At 36.5% G+C, this 27,273-nt stretch overlaps 1 protein-coding gene across 9 annotated transcripts in view; it reads left to right on the top strand.

Annotated features, from left to right (window-relative positions):
- Positions 1–2,740: 2,740 nt before the first annotated feature.
- The window catches only part of LOC106868262 (dedicator of cytokinesis protein 7), a 175,959-nt gene continuing 151,426 nt past the window's right edge, over positions 2,741–27,273 (top strand). For 7 of the 9 annotated variants that reach the window (XR_016242866.1, XM_089356429.1, XM_089356427.1 and 4 more), the window contains exon 1: positions 2,783–3,007. Coding sequence is in view for 7 of the 9 variants with exons in the window: in XM_089356429.1 (XP_089212555.1) it covers positions 2,964–3,007 (44 nt within the window). In the remaining 2 variants the exon portion in view is untranslated. Of the gene's footprint in view, positions 3,008–27,273 lie in introns of all 9 variants that reach the window. The other 2 variants (XR_016242868.1, XM_089356432.1) reach the window with 1 other exon arrangement.

Below are 27,273 nucleotides of genomic sequence, written 5' to 3'. Positions count from 1 at the left end.
ATAAACTCGTTAGTTTATATTTTCCTCAGTTGATCATTAAAATATTTATTTGTATTCTGAAATTTACTATCAAGATATTTTTTACTAATGAATGGGATTATTCAAATGTTTTTAATCGTTTATTTAGTGATACTGAAATCTTATATAATATGTATAGGCGTTAAATTAACTTTTACTGCTGAATTTAGGTCTTAGATAATAAATAAATGGTTTTACGATTTTACAGAATCAATTATAAAATATTTTTACACTTTCTGTTTAATACGAGAGGCAAAGTTTGCTAGACGTTATGACTATATCAAGTGACCTAAAGTTGAAAAAAAAAAAGAAAAAAGATCTGGATATGCCTTGGAGAATAAACGGTCAGCATAATCTTTGTGTAGAAAACTATCTGGAGAGAATAATGTGCTTCAAATAAGGTTGAAATTGATACGCTTATATCCAAAGTATTGTTGGATGCCAGTCAGTTGCTTTAGGTTTGCATCTAAGCACTGCGTGACGTAGTCTTTTAGTCATAGTTCAATTTTGAAAGCAGACTTATGATTAACGACATTTCAACCGTGGCCTTCTCGTTTTGTTTTTCTTTTTCAATGACATCTCGGAATATATTATCTGTGTCTTTTCCTTATTTAAGTTGGTTAAGTGTGAATATAGAGATATATGACTGCTGCTTTTAGTAGGTCGGACATCCACTTAAGGATCTACTTTTTGGGCTCGATTGTGAAACATACTATTTCAATCTACTTGATAATTCTTTAATATGATAGTCTACCAAATACTTCTCAACTTCCTTGAAAAAAAATTGAAACATGTTTATTGTAAACCGATACTACATGAACAAGGAAGTTGAAACTTCAAATACTGTTAAATATTTTTTAATTTAAAATTTCGAATTCAACCTTACTACAAAATATACATCGTATTTACATTGTAAAAACATTGTAGCATTTGTCTCATGGTATATATCATGTAATATCTTATACATGAAAAAAACAATCATAGGATTAATTTTACCGTGACTACAAAGGTTACTTTAATTCTAGTGTTTCACCAACTCTTACCAAAACGTTACTTCCTATTCTAAATGGTACTAATGTAAAAGGGGCTTTACAGTATCACCTCCTTTAACATCTGTCTCTATCATTCATTAGTCCCTCTCTTACTACCAGCGTCACATCTATTTTAAGCTATAAGGGGAGTATCTACGTCAAATACCCACCAAATCATAGCATATTATCTTAATAAAGGAACTCCATTAGATAATGTAGTTCGAGACGCATTATGTTGGCTGAAAAAAAGGAAAGATAAGATGGGATTGTCACAGCTGAAACATCTTTCAACATAAATCTAAAGGTCTACTGGATCAACGCTGAGCTCTGGCTAAACATTATATATATTATATACGAGATATACAGCGGATATACAAACGAGAAATTACAGCCAAATCGCCCCCGTATTACCCCCTACCGTTTTAAAAACGGAAGGCTATATTGCGTAATGTAGTCCTATATGCACTATGTATGAATAAAAGACGGGTTGATAGCGCCAGGAACATCTATTGTGATAATTACAAGCTGGATCAGGGCTGACTTGGAGACTGAAAAAACACCACAGTCACTCCTGCAACCGTTCTACAATGCAGGAAAAGGCGAGTGGTGCATGTAATGTGAGCACGTACTTGTATGTATGCGTGCATGTGTGTGTGTGCGTGCACGTGCATGCGTGTGTGTGTCTCGTTGGTGCAGTAACGGGATATCTGTGACGTCATGGCTCTGATATCACACTGCAAAAAAAATAAATAATAATAATATTAATAAAAACAATAACAAACGTACCATAACTAAACCAGGAAAGTAGTTTAATAAACGAACGAGTGCAGAGGAATATGGAATAGAGAGAAACATAACATAATCAATAAAATAAATGGAAACCAGACATTCTTAGCGTTCGTTAAATCCATACTTATATTCTTTATGGAGTGGTTAAGATCCAGCAGGCTTATATCTAATCTAAGCGTGTTTATGTGCGTGTGTATACGTTTGTGTTTGTGAGTGTGTGAGTTTATGTGAGTGCATGATCAGTTGTAGTTTACGCTTGTCGATAGGGTTTTTCATTTTAAAATACGAGTAATATACTCAGATGAGGTCAGATGACTCAATTGCTAGATGTATTTCCTTTATATATATATATATATATATTGTTTATATATATATATATATGTATATATATATATATATATATATATATATATATATATATATATATATATAAACAATATATGAGTATACGCATATATATGTACATGTATGTATGTGTGTGTAAGATAGATAGATAGATAGATAGACAGATAGATAGATAGATAGATAGACTGGAAGCCGCTTATTGGGATCATCTTGGGGCGGAGGCTTTTTGAATATCGATAACCGGCTAATAGCATTAACCAGAGGGTAGAGCAATATTGCGAATGTGTTTGGGACCCAGTTTTGATATTAATAACCGTATGCTAACATTATTGTGATTAGAATAAGCGGTCTCCTCAGAGCGTGTAAATAAAAATAAAACATTGATTTTATTTTTAGAGAGTAAAAATTTCATTCTGATTTCATCTCTTCTAGTCGTAAGCAAAATGTGTTATATATATATATATATATATATATATATATATATATATATATATATATATATATACATATATATGTGTGTGAGTGTGTAAATCAGAGAAAGCGAGAGAGGCACATACACACGCACACAGACAGACAGACACACACACACACACACACACATGTATGAAATCGAAGTAGAACACGACAGAATGATAACACCGCTATTCTTATTCCGGAATAACGGTGGATCAAAATTACCGAATGCATAGGCCTAACCTTAGCGAGAGAAAGAAGCAGTAGACTTTTGGATGAAGCGACTTTAAGCTTCAATTTTTTTTTTAATCTTATAGAAGTCAAATCATGGCTTCGACCGGACAGAGAGCTTTTGCTCATATGCTAAATAAGTAAGTTTCTTCATTTCATCAGCTATGTCCATTCTTTATATCGCCATCGCGAATGTATTTTTTTTTTTTTAAATTAACACACCTCGATTATATGTCTTCCTCCCTGTTTTCTCCAACCTTATTTCAAACGATGACCAGCATCCCTTATGCATTTAATATAACTTAATATAAAACAAATTCTTTTTTCAATATTCCTATAGTTATATTAATTATTGAGGTAATTGGGGGCCGAATGAACATCTTCGTTTGGCTACTTAATGTCTGCTTGCCGCTAAACCTGCAACTGTTAGCGGTACCCTAAAACTGTTATGGTACCCCGATTGCCAAATGATTAGCTGTATTAGTTCCGTCTTCTTGTTCCACTTAAAATCTTAATATACGTAGAATTTATTTTAAAAGATCTCTTCCTTACATGCTTTCGTGTATATCTTTATGTTTGTTGACATATATTCATCCATACAAAACAATCTATAATATTGTTCCTCCTTTCATACGTACACACGCGCCCGCTTATCTATCTATCTATCTATCTATCTATCTATCATTCTATCTATTTATCTATCTATCTATTTATCATTCTATCTATTTATCTATCTATCTATCTATTATGTATATTTAAATTCAGACACATAATGTATGTACGATAGATATTATTATATTTTTCATAATCAGATATATCTTTTAATGGGTGATTAATTCGACTTAACACTGATGATTATTTCCATCCTTCATATAAATGAATAGAGACGAACAGGCATCCCTAAACGTAATTGTGTAAAGACTTTCCTGGGGGAACACATACAATGTAATACTATATATATAATGAATGCAGATATATTTCTCATATAAATTATACGACTGTATGTTTGTAAATGTATAATATATATATATATATATATATATATATATATATATATATATATATATATCTTTGTATGTATGTATACTTATGTCGTTCACTAAATTGGAGTAGGCGAGAAGATTGGTGAAGAGAAGGAAACAACACCAAAGAGTAAATAAGATTATTATTAGTAGAAACAAAAATACCCTTATAATTATTATTATTATTATTTCTATGAATTAACAATGTCTTATATGATTGACACAAAGCCTGACATTTCTACAGGAAGTGGGGGATGGAAAATTAATCTTAATTGATCTCTTCTGTTATATTGACTATTATTTAAATTGCAGCCCTTTTGGAACGGGACGTTGCTAAAGAACAAGGTACTTAGATCGGTGCTCTACTGTTTCGTGTAATGTGTAGTTCCCAGAGTACATATGAAAACATTAATAAGTCTTGAATTCGTTATTTGAATAGATCTTCCACATAAATATATAGACACGCTATCAATGATGTTCACTCCCACATATTATATGGGTTGCTACATGTTGGTGTTTACAACTGCTGGGAATAGTACTTAATACATAATATAGATGCAGTTTATATATTCTATTAGAAACCGAAGTTTCTTAAATCGGAATGCTGGAATTTAATGTTTTCGATATTCGAACAATTTACTTTAAATTATCCGATTATTGAAATTGAATTATTAAATTGATGAATAACTGAAACCGTTAAAATCAGAGTTATAGATAGATAGATAGATAGACAAAGATAGACAGATAGATTGACAGACTTTGTAAGAGGTTTCACGAACAAAGTAAGAAGTACTCGATACGTTACGTAGAGTAAGTATATGTTTTATAATAGTAGAATACTGCTTTAAGTTTCATGCCAACAAACCAATCATCAGATGGTTTTTCAACGAACAATTTTATTTAAAACATAAAAAAAAAAATAAAATAAAATAAAATTCATTGCTGAAAATTCAATTTTTTTCCGACGTGAAATTTAATCATGAAACAGAAGTCATTGAAATGTGTGTGTGTGTAAGCATATATTCATTTGCTTATATTATATCAAATTCTGCTATGAGTATCTGACTGAAACCAACGTTTATACATCAGACGTGTGTGTGTGTTCTTACACAGAATCTATATAAATTTGTAAACATATATTGGAAATATACCGCTAATGACATTCTTGCTAATACTTATGTGCGTTAAAGTCAAAGCTAGAAGTTTTTGAGTGCGAGTCTATTTCATTTATGACAATGTGTGTTTGTATATCTCCATTTGATGTCAACAAGATTCTCTTACAAATTTACTCGTACTACACACATTTAGAACGGAAACTATTAAGTTTAGTATTTTTATGATACAAACACATTATTCATACGCCTGCACGTGCGCGTGTGTGTATAAGTAAAATATAATGAAGGCGACCAGTGTTGAATATCCTGTCTTTTTTTTTAGACATAATGCATCAAGGAATATAATATCTGATGTGCCCTTTTTTTTTAAAGAGTGTAGTGTTTGAGTGGAGGTTTGGCTGTTATTTCTAGCTGATTGAATGACCACATAGTGGCTTTGGCACCTTTATTGACTCATCTTATAAGAAGCCTGGTGGCTGAAGTGGTAGAGCTCCACACTAAATGTCTTATACTATTTACTTTCAACTCTGCACATTCTGAGTTCAAATGACAGAATGGAATTAATTGAAAGGTTTAGTTGGACAAATCGACCCCAATACTTATTTTTGTGTCTGTGACTTATTCTATTGATTTGTTTTGTTAAGCCACTAAATTACAGGGACATAAATAAACCAACAATGATTGTCAAGCAGTGGTAGGAGACAAATGTAATGCAAACACTCATTCATTTACATACTTACATATGTGTGTGTGTGCATCATAGGCTTCTTTCTGTTTCTGTCTACTAAATTCACTCATAAGGCTTTGGTTGAAGACACTTGCCCAAGGTACCATGCAGTGGGACTGAACCCAAGACCACATGATTGGGAAGCAGGCTTCTTAACCATACAGCCATGACTGCATCGATAGCCATGCTTCCATTTCACTGATATACATTTATATATATTTGCCTTTTGGTCCTTTCTAGATCAGTTAGATAAAATAGCAGTGAAGCACAGGGTTCAATTTAATGGGCTGTACCTTCCCCACGAGATTCCTTGCCTTATGCTTATTTAAAGTATAGGTCCAGCTTATTTTAGGTAAGAAGTTTGCTTCCCGACCACATGGTTTTCGATTTAGTCCCACTGTGGCTTCTTCTATAACCCTAGGTCAACCAAAGCCTTGTGAGTAGATTTTGTTGTGTGTGTATATGTCTTGTGTCTCCTTGTCTTGACATTGTGAAATAGTTGTAAATGAGTGTCACTGTCATACATGCAGTGTCATTCATTTCCAGTATTCTGCATAAAACTGTCTGGTCATGGGAAAATATTACCCGACGATGGTCAGTGACATAGCTAATAAGGGATCAAGGGGAGCAGTCCCCCCCCACCAAGTACATTTTTCAAAATTGGCACCTTTTTACTGATTTTTAGAAAGATCTTTAGTTACCTAAATCAGTAGTTGTAAGTCTCCTATATTATGACATTCTTTTTTACTCTTTTACTTGTTTCAGTCATTTGACTGCGGTCATGCTGGAGCACCGCCTTTTAGTCGAGCAAATCGACCCCAGGACTTATTCTTTGGAAGCCTAGTACTTATTCTATCGGTCTCTTTTGCCGAACCGCTAAGTTACGGACACGTAGACACACCACCATTGGTTGTCAAGCGATGCTGGGGGGACAAACACACAAACATAAACACACACATACATATATATATATATATATATATATATATATATACGACAGGCTTCTTTCAATTTCTGTCTATCAAATCCACTCACAAGGCTTTGGTCGGCCCGAGGCTATAGTAGAAGACACTTGCCCAAGGTGCCACGCAGTGGGAATGAACCTGGAACCATGTGGTTGGTAAGCAAGCTACTTACCACACAGCCACTCCTACGCCCATTGTTACATATATTATAACTGATGAAATATTTTGGGCATTATAAGAGAGGTGAATCGATAATCGATAATCGAATGGTACATGTCACAGCACCTTTTTTTATATGCTTGCTCCCACTAGCTTCAGAACATTGCAACACCTCCGTGATGGTTGACAACAGGAAATATATTCAGCTATTGAAAATCTGCTCCAAAAAACTCTGGAAAAGTGGATATTGAAATGATGATGTTTATTATGATGGCATATGTTTGACATGTCTCTTGTCTTGAGCAGTTGTTGTCTGGCATACACACATGGCAACAGAGTGAATAGTCAAATTTTGTTGTTCTGTGTGTCATGGCTGTTTTGGCACAGTGTTTATGGCTGCCCTTCCTATCACCTGCCATTTTAAATCAGGGGTTTGGTACATTTGTCATACTACTAATACTACTGCTTCATGACTAAAATGTAATCTTTACCATGTATCAGTTTTTATGTGGAGTTACTGCTCTCCTGGAGGAGTAATAATGTCTGGATAAATATTATACAGAAAAACTAAAAATAAGTGATATAAGCATACTCAGTTGAAGGCAGTGCTTCAGTTGGCATAAGCCAAACTATAAAAAAATTCAGATCTAGGAAATGTCTAGGGTGCTCCAAGACTTATCTCTTCAGACTGACAAAATTATCAAAGTAAACTACTATTCAGATATCATAATGAAATAAAGAAACATAAGTTTATATGTTTACTCTGATAAACATTTTAATACCTTTCGATTAGAAAAACACCTGGAGGCCACAAAGAAAACTTATCCGATGAAAGAATCTCAAAACTGGAAATATGAGACAACATTAATATAATTTATTCTGTCGACTCGTATTTAGCTTAGCTAACTGAAAGAGATTAAGAGTGAAACAAACAGCATCAGTAAGAGCTGGAATATTGGTAAAGAATAACAAACAAAGACATAAAAACCATAGCAGAGCTCACAACTTTAAATACTGTCCGAACAGCAGTCATTACTAGGCACTTTAGAACATTCTATAGGAGGTGTTTTTAGTTTGCTTACACAACTCAAACAGTATGTACATAACATATTCACCACCCAGTACTATGACATGCCTTACACAGTACATTATTTTGCAATCACCTGACCTTAAAATAACACAACTTAATCATCTCCCAGTGTTACAACATAACTATTCTGCACCACACAAATAATTTCCGTGATAACACAACTTAAGGGCAGCAAGCTGGCAGAATTGTTACAGCAATTTATGTTCTAAATTCAAATTCTGCAGAGGTCTGACTTTGCCTTTCATCCTTTCAGGGTCACTAAAATAAGTACCAGTTGAACTCTGGGGGTTGATGTTATCACCCTACCCACTCCCCCGAAATTGCTGACCTTGTGCCAATATTTGAAACCAATATTATAACACACCTTACTCATTGCGTATCCTATAAAATCATCTCCCAATCTTGTAACACTATTTACAAACCACCTATTCCACACGAATACCTATCAATTTTATAACACAACTTGCACATTGCATATTCTAGACAATCACTTCCTAATGCTATAAGATAATTCTCACGTCACACAATTGACACAATAACCTCCCAACACTATCATACAACCAATAGAAAACAACAGCAAAACAACGCAAAAGGAAATATTAAGACAAAACCCCCACTATTACAGTAAATTAAATGTAACAAATTCCTTCCCTTCTTTCCTTCAAACATAATTCTATACACATACGATGGAACATAAAAGTGTAGCTAGTGAAGTAGCAGAAGAAGCACATGAAACATCTGTAATAACATAATCTGGAGCTGGGTGCAGTGTAAGAAATCTATTTATGTGGTCTAGCAAAAATTCTTGGTAAGTCCTTGATACAAAAAGAGTTTTTATAGGAAACAGGACAAAAGTTCCTCTTCATCCTAGACAATGGGGTGCAATCTGATAATCTGGCTAAGTTGCTTTCTGTTTTTTGTTTGTATAACTACTCATAGATACAGGTATGTGGTTGATCAGTTTGATTCCAGCTCAGTCCCACACCATAGCACCTCAGGCAGGTGTCTTCTACTATAGCTCCAAATTGACCAGAGCATTATGAGTGGATTTGGTAGACGGAAAGTGAAAAGAAGCCCATCAGGGCCATGTGATAATACCTGTACCAGCATCATGTAAAAAAGCCCATGCCAGAGCCATATAAAACGCACCCAGCACACTCTGTAAAATAGTTGGCATTAGGAAGGGCATCTGGCTGTAGAAATTAAGCCAAATCAGACTGAAATCTGGTGCAGCTTTCCAACTTGCCAGCACTGGTGAAACTGTCCAGCGTGAAAAACAGACATTAAAGGAGGAGGATGATAATGATGATGGTATATATGTTTGTGTGTGTACATTGATATGAAATTTTGAGGGAAGGTTTTAATTTATATTACTTTAAATCGTTAAGTTTGTTTTATAAAACCAAATGTGAGTTGATATCAAAAGTGTTAAAATGGGAGGCTTTCTCTTATAGAGTTTAAGGGTTACATTGTTATTGAACCAAGAGCTACCTTATTATTGAACCAGGGGCTGGTGATAAAAGGTAGGTATGTACTGAGGGTGATTCAACTGGCTATACTCAGATCTGTAGCCTTTCACCAGTATTAAAAATCAATAATATTGATATTGTGGTACCAGCTGCTAAATACTCAATAGATGGAGCCACAATTTGGTTTAAATTTTCCAGTTCACATACCACTATGTTCTACACTAAATGCATGCATTTCCTGATACTATCACACCACTACAACACCCACTGCCACTACTACTACTGTTGTAGTAAATTAGATGTGTAAATGTGTTTTTGCTAGGGGGAGGCCAGTGGTGTTCTAGTGAAATATTTTGATGCAGTTTTTTTTAAAAATTCTTTTATTAGTTTCAGCCAGTAAAAACACTGCAGTTATCCTGGGACACTGACTTCAAAGGTTTTTAGTCATATCAATACCAACTCCTCTGTAATTATTTTAGTGCAGCTAGTCTGGTGTGTGTATATCGAATTTTCAAGACCCGTTTCATTGATGTATCAAGAAATATTTATTCTACATGTTTCACACACAGTTTAGCAGGTGCAGGCATGGTTGTGAGGTTAAGAAGTTTGCTTCTCAACAATGTGGTTTCATGTTCAGTCCTACTGCACAGCACTTTGGGCAAGTGTTTCCTACTGTAGATCTGGGACAACCAGTAGTTTGTGAGGGAATTTGATAGTTGTAAAGTGAAAGAAGCTGCTGTTTATGTGTGCATGCATGTATGTGTGTGCTTGGCTGTGTGGTAAGAAGTTTGCTTCCCAACCACATGATTCCATGTTCAATCCCACTACTTGGCACCTTGCATAAGTGTCTTCTAGTTTAGCCTCGGGCCCATGAGTTAACCTGCAAGTGAATTTCATAGATGGTAACTGAAAGAAAGCCATTATGTGTGTGTGTGTGTGTGTGCATGTGCATGCTTCTGTGTCTGTGTTTGTCCCCCACCACTGCTTGACAATCAGCGTTGGTGTGTTTGCCTCCATGTAATTAAAAAATTTGATGAGAGGAACCAATAAAATAAGTACCGGACCACAAATAAAAGTACAAGGGTCATTCATTTCATTCGACTAAAATTCTTCAAGGAGGTACCACAGCATGGTCGCAGTCTAATGACTGAAACAAATAGAAAATAAAGGTTATATATATATATATATATATATATATATGAGTGAAAGAGAGAGAGAGAGAGAGAGAGAGAGAGCCACACAATTCTTGGAATTCATATCTTATATTACTAGGAGTGGCTGTGTGCTATGTAGCTTGCTTACCGACCACATGGTTCCAGGTTCAGTCCCACTGCATGGCACCTTGGGCAGTTGTCTTCTACTATATCTTTGGTCCGACCAATGACTTGTGAGTGGATTTGGTAAACTAAAACTGAGAGAAGCCTGTCGTATATATACATATATATATACATATATATATATATATATATATATATATATATATATATATATATATATATGTGTGTGTTTGTGTGTCTGTGTTTGTCTTCCCCAACATCGCTTGACAACTGATGCTAGTGTGTTTATGTCCCCGTAACCAAGCGGTTTGGCAAAAGGAAATCGATAGAATAAGTACTAGGCTTACAAAGAATAAGTCCTGGGGTCGATTTGCTTGACTAAAGGCAGTGCTCCAGCATGGCTGCAGTTAAAATGACTGAAACAAGTGAAAGAAGATAGATAGATAGATAGATAGAGAGCTAGCTAGATAGATAGATAGATCGACAGACAGACAGGTAGACAGACAGACAGACAGAATAAATCCCAGCTGTTTCCTCTTGAAGCACATCTGCTTATTCTATTATTACAATCCTATATGAGGTCTCAATTGCTGTTGTACGTTAGTCAAAATACATATCAAAATTGAGAATTATAGAAATATTTGCTGAGTTATTGTATAACAAAACAGGAAATTGGAAATTTTTTTATTTGTTCACCATTTCACATGTTTCATTTGCTAATAGGAATTACAAAGTTTTACATGTTTGACAGACATGTAAAACTTTGTAATTCCTATTAGCAAATGAAACATGTGAAATGATGAATAAATAATGCCCAAAAATTTCTAGTTTTTTGTTATATTATACATACATATATTTTACATCATTATAAATTATATACAGACATGACAGAAGTAAATAGATACCTTTATAGTCTTAAAATTTATTTAAATCTGAAATTATACATTCACATTATTTATTAATTGTTATAATGTGAATATTTAATATTTAGGAGACATGCCCTTTGCATTTTTCAATGCAAAGACTCTATTAGGCATGTTACTGATCAGATGATGAATATATTCTCTTGAGGAATTTCTTGCCAAGTTTCTTGCAGTAATTTCAAAAGATTTGGCTATGATGTGTCCTGTCCATTATGCCCCAGAGATGTTCAATAGAGTTCATATCTGGTGACTGGATTGGTCATGGAAGTTTTTAATGCTATTCTCTTCCAACCAATCTTGGATCTTTTTAGCCATGTGATAAGGAGCCCCATTTTCCATAAATAAAGAGTTTTCTTTAGTCATTTCAGTACTAGAGAAGATTTGAAGGAGTCCTTTCTGCTATATTGACACATATTTATCTGAGTTTATGTTTTCCTCACACTCCACTTGCTCTGATCAACCACTGCTCCAAATTGGTCCCCAGACCATCTCAAAATAGCCACCATGTTTCATTGTTGGCTGCAATCTTTTCACATCAAATTCTTGATCACTGAGTCTCCAAACTCACACTCGACCATTGTTAGAAAATACAACAATTCTAGAATCATCAGAGAATATGACAGTGTCCCAAAATGCTAGTGGCCTCTCCACCATCTCACCAGCCCAATTTTTTCTCCACTTGATATTGGCTGGTTGAAGAAATGGCTTCCTTCTTGCTGCTCTGCCACAGTAGCTGAGTTTGTGGAGATACCCAACAGCTGTTCTGGGACTGACATCAACTTATTGTGCTATGTCAGAGGCCTAGCAACGAAGATTATCTTCCACACTTCTCTTAAAGCGAAGGGTTGTCAGAGGGCCCTGGTTGACCTGTTGTGGACTCCTCCCCCTCTCTGGTGAATTGCACAATCACTGTAGAAAGTGGGATCCCAAGCTGGCTAAGTCCACCTTCAGATTGACCCACAATATGGCCTCTTTTAAATTTAGACAGTTCCAAGACTTCTTTTATATGTGGCATTATTAAACAGTCACACATAGAGCCTGAAACATAAAAATGTCAATTAATAAAAAATATAAACCATTAGGATACAAAATCCCTTACTTGAAAAACAATTGAGAGTTGGCAACAGGAAGAGCATCTGGCCAAAAAAATCTTGCTGCAGTTACCTCCTATCTAAGCCATGCTAGGATAGAAAAATGTGAAAGCACATGCATCAATGGCTTGAGTGTTGGGCTTACAATCACATGGTTGTGTGTTCAATTCCCAGACTGGGCTGTGTGTTGTGTTCTTGAACAATATACTTTATTTCACATTGTTTCAGTTTATTCAGCTGTAATGAGTTGCAACATCACTGGTGCCAAGCTGTATTGGACTTTGCCTTTCCCTTTGATAACAGTGGTCGCATGGAGAGGGATGACTGGTATGCTTGGGCAACAGCTGGTCTCCCATAAACAACCTTGCTCAGACTTATGTTTCAGAGGCGAACTTTCTAGATTCAGTCCTATGGTCATTTGTTACTGAAGGGGGTCTCCCATATATATGTGCATGTATGCATGTGTTTGTGTGTGTGTATGCATGCATGCATATTTGTGTTTGTCTTTGTGTCTGCGTTTGTCACTCGACTACCACCACCACTTGACAACTGGTGCTGGTATGTTTACATCCCTGTAATTTAGAGGCAATTTGGCAAAAGGGATTGATAGAATAAGTATCATTCTTAGAAAGAAAAAAATAACGGTATCAGTGCCTGGGTCAATTTGTTCAACTAAAAGCCTCTGAGGCAGTGCCCCAGCATGACCCTAGTACATGACTGAAACAAGTACAAGATAAAAGTTATGCATATAGGTGCAAGAGTGGCTGTATGGTAAGTAACTTGCTTCCCAACCACATGGTTCCAGGTTCAGTTCCACTGTGTAGCACCTTGGGCAAGTGTCTTCTACTATAGCTTTGGGCCAACCAAAGCTTCGTGAGTGGATTTGGTAGATGGAAAATGAAAGAAGCCTGTCGTATTGGCCTTCGTAGGATTTTCGAGCGAGATCGTTGCCAGTGCCCCTGGACTGGCTCTTGTGCGGGTGGCACATAAAATACACCATTTTGAGCGTGGTCGTTGCCAGTATCGCCTGACTGACCTTCGTGCAGGTGACACGTAAAAGCACCCACTACACTCTCTGAGTGGTTGGCGTTAGGAAGGGCATCCAGCTGTAGAAACTCTGCCAAATCAGATTGGAGCCTGGTGTTGCCATCTGGTTTCACCAGTCCTCAGTCAAATCGTCCAACCCATGCTAGCATGGAAAGCAGACATTAAACGATGATGATGATGATATATATATAGTGTGTGTGTGTGTGTGTATATGTTTGTGTGTCTGTGTTTGTCCCCCACCATCGCTTGACAACTGTTGCTGGTGTGTTTACGTCCCTGTAACTTAGCAGTTCAGCGTAACCGACTGATAGGATAAGTACTGGGCTTACAATGAATAAGTCCTGGAGTCGATTTGTTCAACTAAAGGTGTTGCTCCAGCATGGCCGCAGTCAAATGACTGAAACAAATAAAAGAAAATAATACTAACAGACATGTGCACTGTACCATTTCCACATACATTTATACACATGAACATTTGCATACTAGTATATCTGTACGTACACACTCACATACACACACACATACACACACACCTACACATGTATATCTATTAATTTCAGTTTTATTTCCCCCCCCCCCCACCCTGATGTCTTTATAATGACATCAATGAGATAAGAATTTAATTTGATGTAATAGTGAGATTGTAGCATCCATGGAGACAGACAGTTGGAAGGAGGGATAGGGATAATGATGGGATGGTAGAGGGGGTTGTTGAAAGTATTACACACATACGCAGAATGTGAGTTGCTGGAGGAGGAGACGAGGAGTAGTACACTCACAGAGAGTGGGAACGTGAGGTAGGTTATCAGTTGAAAGAAGAGGAGTGAAGATCGTAAAAATAGTGAGAAAGGAGGAAATATTAGAAAAAGAGGGAAAAAAGATGGGAGAGAGAGGAAGAGAACACATTTAGAAAATGAAAATATCACATGCATTAACCCCTTTAACATTCACATTATTCTCTCAAAAGTAATGCTTATTTATTTTTGGCTGTGTGGTAAGTAGCTTGCTTACCAACCTCATGGTTCCGAGTTCAGTCCCACTGCGTGGCACCTTGGGCAAGTGTCTTCTACTATAGCCTCGGGCCGACCAAAGCCTTGTGAGTGGATTTGGTAGATGGAAACTGAAAGAAGCCCGTTGCATATATGTATGTGTGTTTGTGTGTCTGTGTTTGTCCCCTCACCATCGCTTGACAACCGATGCTGGTGTGTTTAGGTCCCCGTAACTTAGCGGTTCGGCAAAAAGAGACCGATAGAATAAGTATTAGGCTTCCAAAAAGAATAAGTCCTGGGGTCGATTTTCTCGGCTAAAGGTGGTGCTCCAGCATGGCCGCAGTCAAATGACTGAAACAAGTAAAAGCGTAAAAGAGATTGTTTTGAATTAACCATGTATTGTCTTGTAGCTGTGAGATTTTGATGAGGTAACTTAATTTTTCTAGAATGATTTTGTAGGGTTCATGTGAAAAATCAGATCTGGCCAGTATAAATATAAAACAGGTAGAATATTTTGATTGGTTTAAATACTGAAGTGTTAAGAGAAAAGATACATGCAGATATGGATGCTTTCTCTCTTTCCTCTTTATCCTTCTCTCAGTTTCCTTTCTTCCTTTCCCGCTCTTTTTTTCTTCCTCTCTCTATCTCTTCAGGGAGATGGTATTGAACATTAGTATTTTGTTAGTTATTCCTTTTTACAGTTCGTTGCCTTCCTCTTTATCACTAATAACTGGACCATGTAGGTTTGTTAATAGCTTAGTCAGAGAAGAGACAGAGTTCATGAACTTATAAACTCAGGTTGCAGACTGGTGTGATTGACACAGTTGTTGTTCAGCTTGAAACTAACATCTGCAGCATGTTGGTGAAGTGGTGCCTCATTTAGCCAGGGAAACTGAGGTAAATGGACTCAATTTCTGTACCTTGTTTAGTTTAGGTGTACAGCACAATGGCTATGATAAGGATTGATCTTTGGACAGTATGATCAACAGTCCACCATAGTGCATATTCAAAAACCTCAAACTCAAACAAATCACATGCATACAAAATGAAATGCTCACGCTAACGGATGCTACATCACTTTCAATAATCAGTATTCACAATTGTTCTGTAAATGGAGCCATCTTTTCATTGTATTATTGTGTAAGTGACTCAGTGAGTACTTGAAATTACAGCACCAATTCACTTAACAGGTTTCCGCACAATTTCTGTTTATCTAATTTCAGTCACAAAGCTATGAGAGAAGACAGTCTCCCAGGGCGCTACACTGTGGGATTAAACTTGGGGCTTCATGATTTTGAAGAGAATTTCTTAATCATTCTAATACATTATGTCTGTGCCATAACATACAAATACACAACAGCCAATGAAGGACCACAACATGGTAGCTTGGAATGCGAGAAATAGCTGTTAATCTCTCCCAAATCATATTCTAGTATTGTAATAGTGGCGCAATGGCCTAGTGGTTAGGGCAGCAGACTTGTGGTCATAGGATCGCGGTTTCGATTCCCAGACCAGGCGTTGTGAGTGTTTATTGAGCGAAAACACCTAAAGCTCCACAAGGCTCCGGCAGGGGATGGTGGCGAACCCTGCTGTACTCTTTCACCACAACTTTCTCTCACTTTTACTTCCTGTTTCTGTTGTGCCTGTAATTTAAAGGGCCAGACTTGTCACACTGTGTCACGCTGAATATCCCCGAGAACTACGTTAAAGGTACACGTGTCTGTGGAGTGCTCAGCTACTTGCACGTTAATTTTCACGAGCAGGCTTTTCCGTTGATCAGATCAACTGGAACCCCCGTCGTCATAAGCGACGAAGTGCCAACAACAATCATTGTAGATAAATAATGGACATAATATTACAGGTTGTAGTTTTTGACATAACCCTAAAAAAAAGACTGGAATGATTTTGAATTTAAATTTTCTTAATCAAAGTTGATCTGACGCTCACCAACACCATACAGACTTACCTCTTTACATCCAGCTTTTTAAGAGAGGTATATGTCAAGTGAAGCAGATATATTTATTGCAAATCTGTGCAGCTCTTATTAACTTGACATGACAAAATGGATTTAAAAATGAGAGCAATGACGATGTTAACCACTTTTTAGCTTGAGGATCCTGTTGACAATGATGTCAAGATGTTTTCTCTCATTTGTCCGAACAGAATGGCTTGTTGTTGATGTTGCTCATTTGTCCTAGTCAAACCTGATCCAACAGTCCTTTGATCAAAAGTTTTTTTTTTATCCTATCCCTCTTTCTGACATAGTGTATCTAGGATTACATTATCCAATGTTTCCTTCTATTTATTTCTTTTATGAGAGGAGGATAGGGTGTGATTTGAGGAAGATTTGACTACTATATTTAGTAGATTGAGTGACCTTCAGAAGCTCTGTTATTGGCACATAGGCAATGTTCCTTCTAATTTTTTGCAGTGGGTGTGCACAGAAATTTGCTAATGTGCAAGTTTTGTCTTCTTTTGCAAAGTATGTGCACATCCATTACTCATACTTTTGCTGTGCAAAAAATTTCATTTCATCTTGAAAACTTCATGTGTGCACATTTTTTATTTTGTGCATTAGTTGTAAAATGTATGCACAGCATAGAAGGAATACTGCTCATAGACTGATAAATTTCAAGCTATGGTGGCCTTTAATAATGTAGGTTTTGTTTTTCTTTTTGTCATAAAAGTCTTATATTTATATATAGGTGAAAATCAACCCAAAAGACAAAAGTCTTATACTAGGCAAAAATCCACTCAAACCCATCAACCTTGGTGGACAAAATACTGAATTTGTTGATTCTGTTTACGTAGCAAAGCAGTAATGGTAGAAGCGGAAAATCAGAAATTGATGCTGAGTCTAGACTTGGCAAAGCAGTGGCAATTTTCCAATGATTGGGATCGATATGGTCATGGTTGTTCACTTACTAAGGGATTAAACTTTGTACACATCTGTTGTTCATATAGCATTGTTTGCAAATGAAGCAAGGAGGAGGGGTCAGATGGACAAGATTTGCAGTATAGTGAATGTTTTTCATCACTGGTACCTTAAAAATTATCCTGAAGGTCATTTGGTGTGACCACATCACAAACAATGAAATCATGAGAAGAGCTCTGCCCAGGTGAACTGCTAGACACTATCAGAGCTAAAAGAAGGAAGCTGCTTGGCCATGTATTGCACATACTGTTGAAGAAACTGTCAAGGATAGCCATAGAATGGACAGTTAAAGGAAAGAGAAAGATGATGTGGTACAGGACTGTATGGAAAGGCTTGATTGAGATGGGTGTCACCTGGGAAGATCGATGCAGTTTGGCTCAGGATAATATCACATGGATAACTCTCATCACCCAATGCTCTTTGAGTGAACAATTTGTATTGAACATCTTTTATTCTTTTACAAATGATTAAATTGTTATTGTTGAGATGCATAAACATTAATCAGTTTGAAAGTCTTTGAACAAAGACCCATATATTCATTCAGAACATTGGATGTGTTATGTCTTTATCTGATCTAGGGGTATGTCTGGTATTGGTGTTGGTGAATCTTATAGTAGTGACCATCTTTTCTTTGTTATGGACATATTGTCTTTAAATTTAAATCATAAAGTATTTTAAAAACTATGAGGAGTTTGTTGGTTATCATATCAATAGGGATTTGTTGTTTGTCACATTAATAAAGGTGTTGTTTGTTACATCATTAATGAGTTTTAGCTACTGCATCAGCAAATAAAGGGACTGTTTTGTAACTCTTATTGTTGTTTCAGTTTGTAAAAGTGTTGGTTTCAAATGTAAACATCTACAAATTTTGGTATATCAATTTCTGTTTCCAATTTCATTTACGACTGGTCATCCACTCATAATTATCAAGTCATAGTCACCAGATATTTTCCAGCAAATATTGGTATTTGTTATAAATTAGTCAAAGAAGAGGAGCTAAGTTCATGACCTTTACAGTCCTCTCTGATACTAACAATCTGTATATGAATATATCCACATGACCTTGGACTATATTGATCCACGCAAGAAGGAACAAAGAGAAATAAAAGCTATAGTTGGTATTCACTTGTCTATCCTGCACAGTGATGAAAAATCATAATCACTGTCTCCACCCCAACCCCTACACCAAATCAAGGATATTTTTGTATTTAATCTCTGAATTTCTTAAGTGTTTCACCTCTAATTTCTGGTGTCTTCAGATAGTATTTCATTGATTAATAAATCATTTATTGTTATTAATTGTTGAACATGTATTCTACATTTAACTGTAGAACACATGTTCTATAGTTGCAGTAAAACTAAATATGGTTTTGCATACAGATTGAATTAATTTGCTCTATGGTGCATTACATAAATATGTCACTGTATGTTTACTTTATTAAATTGCCAAATTGATGGCAGGCTTCTGTTGGCTAAATGAAAGCTGATAAAAATCTCAACCAGATAAAAAATTTAAATTGCAATTCTATAGTTGTTGAACATTTTGCTTCTGTTTTGATTGTGGTTCTCAAATTCTAATGTTTCTGCACTGCAAAATTTTATTTTATTTCTATTATTCAGCTCCTTTTCTTACTATTATTTCTGTTGAAAAACACTGCCTTTGTTTTAGATGAAAAAGAAAAAGAAAAGAATCTTGTCATTATTAAGCTGGTGTTTGAAACATAAATAGATGGCAGGATTTAATTTAGACTACTTTAAAATTGAGTTAGTATCATAGAACCAAGGGTAGTTTTAGGTGGTTGATATCTAAATGGTTAAATATAGAACTGATGCTGTTTTCTACCCAATCAGAATACAGTAATCCCTTGACTGTCACGGGTGTTACATTCCAAAAACCCCACAGTAGGTAAAAATTCATGAAGCAGAAACAGTACTGTACTGTATATGTATTTTTATTATTTTTAGAATTTGCATATATTTTTATTATTTTTAGAATTTGTATATATTTATTTTATTATAAATGCAAAAATGGAAGTAAATGAGGGTCAGTGACTGGAAGGGCATCCAGCCATAGAAAATCTACTTTGACAAATTCCGTTCAACTCATGCAAGCATAGAAAAATGAATGTTAAACAACGATGATGATGACATGTACACACATAAGAATACATATCCTCTTAATCTAATCTGCCAGTCTTTAATACCCTTTTAATTTCTTATTTGATTATCCATTCACCAGTCTTACTGTTTGGGTGCTCAGATTTTCTTGTTCCTCATCTTGTATTGCCTGAAGATTAGGTACGAACAGTTGTTCACACATTCTCACCTTTGAGTTCATATCATTCCACTCTAACAATAGTGCCGACTATCTTTTGTTTAGCTGCATTTCACACCAGTGTGATATCATCGTCTGTTGTATACACATATATCTAGCCAGGCAGCTTATATCTCTAGCTAGCTAACTTGTCTGTCTATCTGCTCCTATATGTAGTTATCTAGAAGGATGTCTATCTTGTGTGTGGCTGTTCATCTCTCTCTAACCAGCTGTTTGTTAGCCCATCTGACTTTCCTGGCTGTTTTTGCTTAGATACCTGGAAATTTGTTTGTCTGTCTAACTGTCACTACACTACACTTCACCTTTCTAACTGTCTGTATATCTGTCTTTCGATTTTTCTCTATATCTATCTCATTCTCCATTTACCTTTCTACCTATCCACTGCCACCCTCCTTTTTCAGTTCATTAGTCTGTCTGTCTATTTTATCTATCTATCTGTCTGTCTGTCTATCTTAATTTATCTGTCTGTCTGTCTGTCTGTCTGTCTGTTTCTCTTTCTTCCTCTCTCTCCCCCCTCTCTCCCTCATCTAGCTATCTATCTGTCTCTCTCTCTCTCTCCCCTCTCTCTCATCTAGCTATCTGTCTGTCTGTCTGTCTATATATCTGTCTGTCTATCTATCTATCTATCTATCTATCTATCTATTTTATGTTTGTCCTATCTGTCTGTCTGTCTCTATCTATCTGCCTATTTATCTGTCTGTCTCTCTGTTTCTCTTTATCCCCCCTCTCTCCCTCTCTCTCTCATCTATCTATCTATCTGTCTCTCCCTCCCTCCCTCCCTCCCTCTCTCTCTCTTTCTCTCTCTCTCTCTCTCTCTCTCTCTCTCCATCTATGTCTATCTATCTATCTAGCTATCTATTTATTTATTTATCTATTTTATTTATGCACACACACTTGCATACATCAAACCAGCCATCCAAGCTAAGGGCTTAGATTGGCAAAGTTATAACTGAACTAACACAATCCTTTAGGGAGTAATTTAACTGAAAACCTGAAAATATGAACAGCTCTTCCTTTCCTCTTCTTTCCCCGAAATGCTCTCCCTGTTATTTCTGCTAACTTCACACCTGGCTTCTTCATCCCTTTCTCCCCATGCTCCTTGTTTGTCAGAAACCCAACCTCTGCTGTCCCCTTTTTTCCCATCACATTAGACTGATGCCAAACCAACAGGCATGGCATGTTATGGCTGATAATGCCATAGTCTTCTCAATAAATTGCATGTGCATACACATACACATTTATATACAAATACACATTTATATACAAATACAAATACACATACACATTTGTATACAAATACACATACACATATGTATGTACTCACTATTTTAGCATTCACATCCTCAGAATACAATGACGTTACATACATCCACAAACACTTATACATACGTTCTCATATACACATGCATTAATACTCTTCGTATATAATATTTATACACATTCATAGCCTTAGAAGACAATATATATTTACACACACACATTCATTTCTATATGATCCAACAGAATGAATACATAAATGTGTTCTTTTATTCTTTTACTTGTTTCAGTCATGTGACTGTGGCCATGCTGGAGCACTGCCTAAATATATATATATATATATATATATATATATATATATATATATAGATATATAGGGCAGGGAGTTGTCAATTAGTAATAAAATTAATAATTAACAATTTTGCCGGGTAGCTCAGTATGAAAAAACCTTTATCGGTAAAACCATTTATAATCATAAATATATAGGGATTAGCAGTAGCCTGCTTCTCCAACATACTGAGAATTCAGAAATAGCAGCCAAAGAACTACTGATTCCAAAACTACAAATTTTTCTCTAATGGATAGCGATAGATATCGCTATCCATTAGAGAAAAATTTGTAGTTTTGGAATCAGTAGTTCTTTGGCTGCTATTTCTGAATTCTCAGTATGTTGGAGAAGCAGGCTACTGCTAATCCCTATATATTTATGATTATATATATATATAGGTAGAAAGAGAGAGAGAGAGATAAATAATATCGGTGGCTAATTCGCAATTTCACAACCTAAAGGCAGAAATATGTACATCACTAAAGTGACAAAGGGCACTAATCAGCACCGGTATTGCTAGAAATAAGAGTCAAAACAACTCAATAGCCACAGAAGCACTATCTTAATGATGGACAAGGGACACTTTAGTAATGTATATATATATATATATATATATATATATATATATATATATTACTGCAGCCTTCCAGCTTACCAGCCCCGGTCAAACTCCAACCCATGCCAGCTTCGACAACGGGCCTTAAATGATGATGATGATGATGATGATAATGATACACACACGCATATATATTTACATACATGTATACAAATGAATTCCCAGATGCACACATGCACTCAGTTGCATACACATGCATATGCACACATGTATGTGCATACACACACACACACACACACACACACATTGCTGATGCAGCTGCTTTAATTGTTTCCAGGTTATCCTTCTCCTCCTAAATAATCAGCATCTTTTTGAATATATTGCCTTAAAATGGCAACCCCACTTGGATTGAGTCACATCTGCAATATGCATGCGCCTTTTTGTTTTTTTATATGACATATATATATCAAAGTGAGAGAGAGAGAAAGAGAGAGGTGTGTATGTGTGCGTGCACACACACACAAGCACGTGTCTACAGAAGTCATCGAATGCACTAGTTCATCCAATTTCTTCAAGTACATTCACTCACAACTCCCCCCCCCCACTTCTTCACACACACACACACACACACACACATGTACACAAATATACACACACACTCACACACATACACACACATACCAGTCTGCCAAGACTTAAAATCCAGACTTCCATTCTTTCAATTCCTTTGCTGGTATCCCCTTCATTCCACATCCTCTGCCAAACAACACAGCATGGAACATATTGATTGGTTACTGATAGCATCATCATCGTCGTCATCATCATTACCATCTGAACCACATTGCTATCATCCTCATCATCATCATCATCATTTCACCACCGCCACTGCCTGTATTGCTATCATCTTCATCATCTGCACTATCATCTTCATCATCTCCACTATCATCTGTACTATCAATTTTTTCATCATTACTACCAGCATATTCACCGTCGTTATCACCATCACATCATCGTCTTCAACATTGAGAGGAAACTCTACATAGTTGCCTGATCTGCTAGAAAGTGAAACCAAATCTTTCTTGACTTACATCTCATTCATCTTAAAATCTTAAAAACGGAAGGATACATTGGATAATGTAATCCTAGATACACTATGAAAAAAAAAAACAAACAAAACCAGATGCCTGGGATGTCATAGTTGGCATGCTTTCATCATAGGTCTGTACAGTTAGGGAAGATTCAGTGTGAAACAACACCATCACCATCATTTTATCATAATCTTTATCATTATCATCAGCACCGTTGCCACCATCATCTTCTGATCATCATCACCATTTGCATCACCATCACTAATGAGCCACCATTCCTCATGTGTTCGATCTACCTGCTAGAAATAGCATCCAAATTTCCCTCAAATCACACCCTAATTGCTTAAAGAGCGAAGAATTGGATATTGTGGTTGTATGTATCCCAATTGGATACGTTGGGATATTGTAGTTGTGCATATCCCCAAAAATATTGCTCAAATACCTTTGATCATAATATCTATCAGATATAACTTGCAGTTAAAGAGCAATATTCGTATTCTATGATACTTATTACAAGAAACAACACTAAGCAACCACAGAACCATTGCACCCTATTTTCTGGTTTTCTGTGCCAGACTGTGGTGTTCATCACTGAATGTTTCTGTGTATCTCGACATGTAGTATTGTCATCAGATGTGTAATTCTCCCTGTACAACTGTCTATTTAATTCTCTCTCTTTATAGCTGACTGTGTAAACTTCTTTGCCTAGATATCTATTATATCTGATGTAGACGTGTATATCGTCTCCCTGTATAATTTTGTGTGTTATTCTCCGTGTAGTCTCCTGTGTAAACTATCTAACTCTAACTCTCGGCATATCTTCTCTATATAGCTGACTATACACTTCTCTCTCTGCATAGCTTTTCTGTGTAAGCCTGTCTGTTTGTTTGTCTAGTGGGGTATTTCTCTGCATAACTATTTGTATAACTGCCAGAATAACGAATTCTATCTAATATATGAATTCTCTGTTCCTTAGGCAATATCAACGTGTTTAGTTTTGTATTGAACTGATAATTGCCAATACGAACCACCACTATTGTGTTAAATTCTTGTGTGCAATGCTGCTTTTGTAAGTGTGGTGGAGTCTTGTGTGCATGTATGTGTGTTTATATAGCTGTATACCCGATAGAAAAGACAGGCAAGCAACTATAGAAAGATGCAGTGAGGTCTAATCTCAGGAATGCTAGAACCTAGAAAAAAGATGTCAAAGGATCACAAGTGGAGACACTATACTGAAAAAGAGTAATCTAACCTATGCCACTTTAGAATAATGAAAGTAAAAATGACTGATGGTAATAATATAAATGTGTATGTGTGTGTGTATACCTGTCTTTCTCTTTTCTCTCTCTCTCTCTCTCTTTCTCCCTCTCTCTCTCTCTCTCTCTCTCTCTCTCTGTATATATATATATATATATATATATATATATATATATATATATATATATATAAATATATATATATATAAACAAATAGTAAATGAGTATATGCATATATACGTACAGGTATGTGCATACCGCCATCCACCTGTATGTATAGGTGCATATCTGGGTACAGGACATTGCAAACAAAACGTAGACGAGAAAACACACAAGCCACATAGAGAACATTCTTCTTCATCAGCTACCCCCGTTTTAACACCGGCGTTTCGAAGAGCTGGGCAGGACGCATCGCTAAAACGGCTCTTCCCATGGACCGCAAATTAAATTTGTATACACAAATTAAACCTTGCCATGGAGGAATGTAGTGGCGGATAATATATATATATATATATTTGGCATTAGGAAGGGCATCCAACCATAGAAACCATGCCAAATAAGACTGGAGTCTGGTGCAGCACCTCAGCATACCAGCCCTGGTCAAACTGTCCAGGATGACAGATGTTAAATGATGATGGTGGTGGTGATTCTGTTGTATAATGCCAAGCATGCATATTAATGCAAACTACACAAAGAAGGTTACGAAACAACTGTAACCCTAAAGATGTCATGTGGTTAAATAAATATATATTCACCACTCTTACCTCCTAACTTTTATGGTTTATTCTACATATATCATCATCATCATCGTTTAACATCCACCTTCCATGCTTGCATGGGTTGGACAGTTTGACACATAAATATATACACTTTTCTATTAAAAGAAACACGCTCTTCATTCCCTTCCTTTTGGTCACCGTCCTCCCACCCCACTGGAACCACTTCCATTTCTCATTATCTTCCCTGCCCATTATTTCCACCAATCACTTCTTTTCTGTGCTTTCAGTCATTGCTCTCTCTCTCTCTGCTATACTCTGTCCTTAACACCTCTCTTATCTACTATCACTCTCAATATCCTCACACATCTACCATAGAACCCCTCTTAACCTCTCCTATATCTCTCACCATCTCTTGTACACTCACCCCTATTCCATCTCTAACCATCTCTCCTCACACACTTATAAAACTTTCCCCTCTCTACCCCACTCCTGTCTACTCACCCTGTCCAGTTCTTTGTACTGCTTGACTTATATTCACCTCCCACTATGCCTTTAGGTACACTTCTCCATCACCATCTCTTATTTCTTTATTGCCCACAAGGGGCTAAACATAGAGGGGACAAACAAGGAGAGACAAAGGGATTAAGTCGACTACATCGACCCTCAGTACATAACTGGTACTTAATTTATCAACTCCGAAAGGATGAAAGGAAAAGTCGACCTCAGCGGAATTTGAACTCAGAACGTAACGGCAGACGAAATACCGCTAAGCATTTTGCCCGGCATGCTAACGTTTCTGCTAGCTCCATCACCATTTCTGTCTGTCTGTCTGTCTGTCTCTCGTTTCTAGTTGGAGTAGCCATGTATCTCCACTGCAGCAAAATACTATCTCTATCCCTCTTATAATTTAACCTCTCATCAACTGGCACAAAGCCACTTCCCTCAGTACTGTTCCCTCTCCCAGTTTATCTAGGAGTCTTTGTCTTGCAAGTTGCTTAGTGACTCTGTTGGCACTAGTGCCATGTAAAAAGCACCCAGCATCCTCTGTAAAGTGGTTGACATTAGGAAAGGCATCCTGCCATGGAAACCATGCCAAAGCAGACAGTAGGGATTGCTGTAGTCATTTGGCTTCCCTGCTCCTGTCAAACTGTCCAACTCATACCAGCATGGAAAACGGATGTTAAACAATGATGATGCTATATGCAAGGTTTTCCTCTCAAATTTGACATTGTCAACCTCAACCTAGTGAGTGTCACCCTTGAATTTGTCACATTCTCAGTCTCAATTTTGTTAATGTCAATCTCAGTTATGTTGTTGTTAACATCAATTTCATCATTGTCCACTTAAATCTTGTCACTGTAGGACAGAGCAAATTGTTTTTACAAGCAGGATTACAAGTTTTGTATAATAAAAATTGTCAGCAGAAGACACTTGCTCGAGGTGTTGTGCAGTAGGATAGAAACCCAAACCATGTAGCTGCAAAATGAGCTTTGCTTTTAGGAAGGGCATCCAGCTGTAGAAGCATTGCCAGAGCAGACTGGAGCCTGGTGCAGCCTACTGGCCTGCCAGTCCTCAGTCAAACCGTCCAACCCATGCCAGCATGGAAAGCGAATGTTAAACGATGATGATGATGATGAAACTCACAATAAATAAACCATTGTTTATTCATGAATACAGTGTACTTACATCTATGTGTATGTCACTGTGTAGTTGTGTGTATAACTGTGTATGTCGTCTGTATCGCTGTGTGTATGCTGTCTGCAGAGCTGTGTGTGTGTGTGTGAGCATTGTTTATATAATTGTATGTCTTAGTAGTCTGTTTTTGTATATGAATGTATGTTGTTTATATACCTGGTTTTGTGTGTCTGAGATTGTAGTTGTTTGCTTCTATGTGTGTGTGTGTGTGTTTGTGTTTCTGTGTATCCTGTCTAGCTGTGTGCATGTCTATGTGGTTATGTGTATATCTTTTTGTGTAGTGAGGCTCCCTTTGTCTTTTGTAGCTCTTTGTGTGTGTGTGTGGGTGTGTGTGCATGCGCGCTTCCACACCAACTTATCTGT

This window comes from Octopus bimaculoides, chromosome 8, assembly GCF_046866305.1.
Source record: "Octopus bimaculoides isolate indiv1 chromosome 8, ASM4686630v1, whole genome shotgun sequence".
NCBI classification, from domain to species: domain Eukaryota; kingdom Metazoa; phylum Mollusca; class Cephalopoda; order Octopoda; family Octopodidae; genus Octopus; species Octopus bimaculoides.
This window is presented reverse-complemented; position numbering and strand designations above follow the sequence as displayed.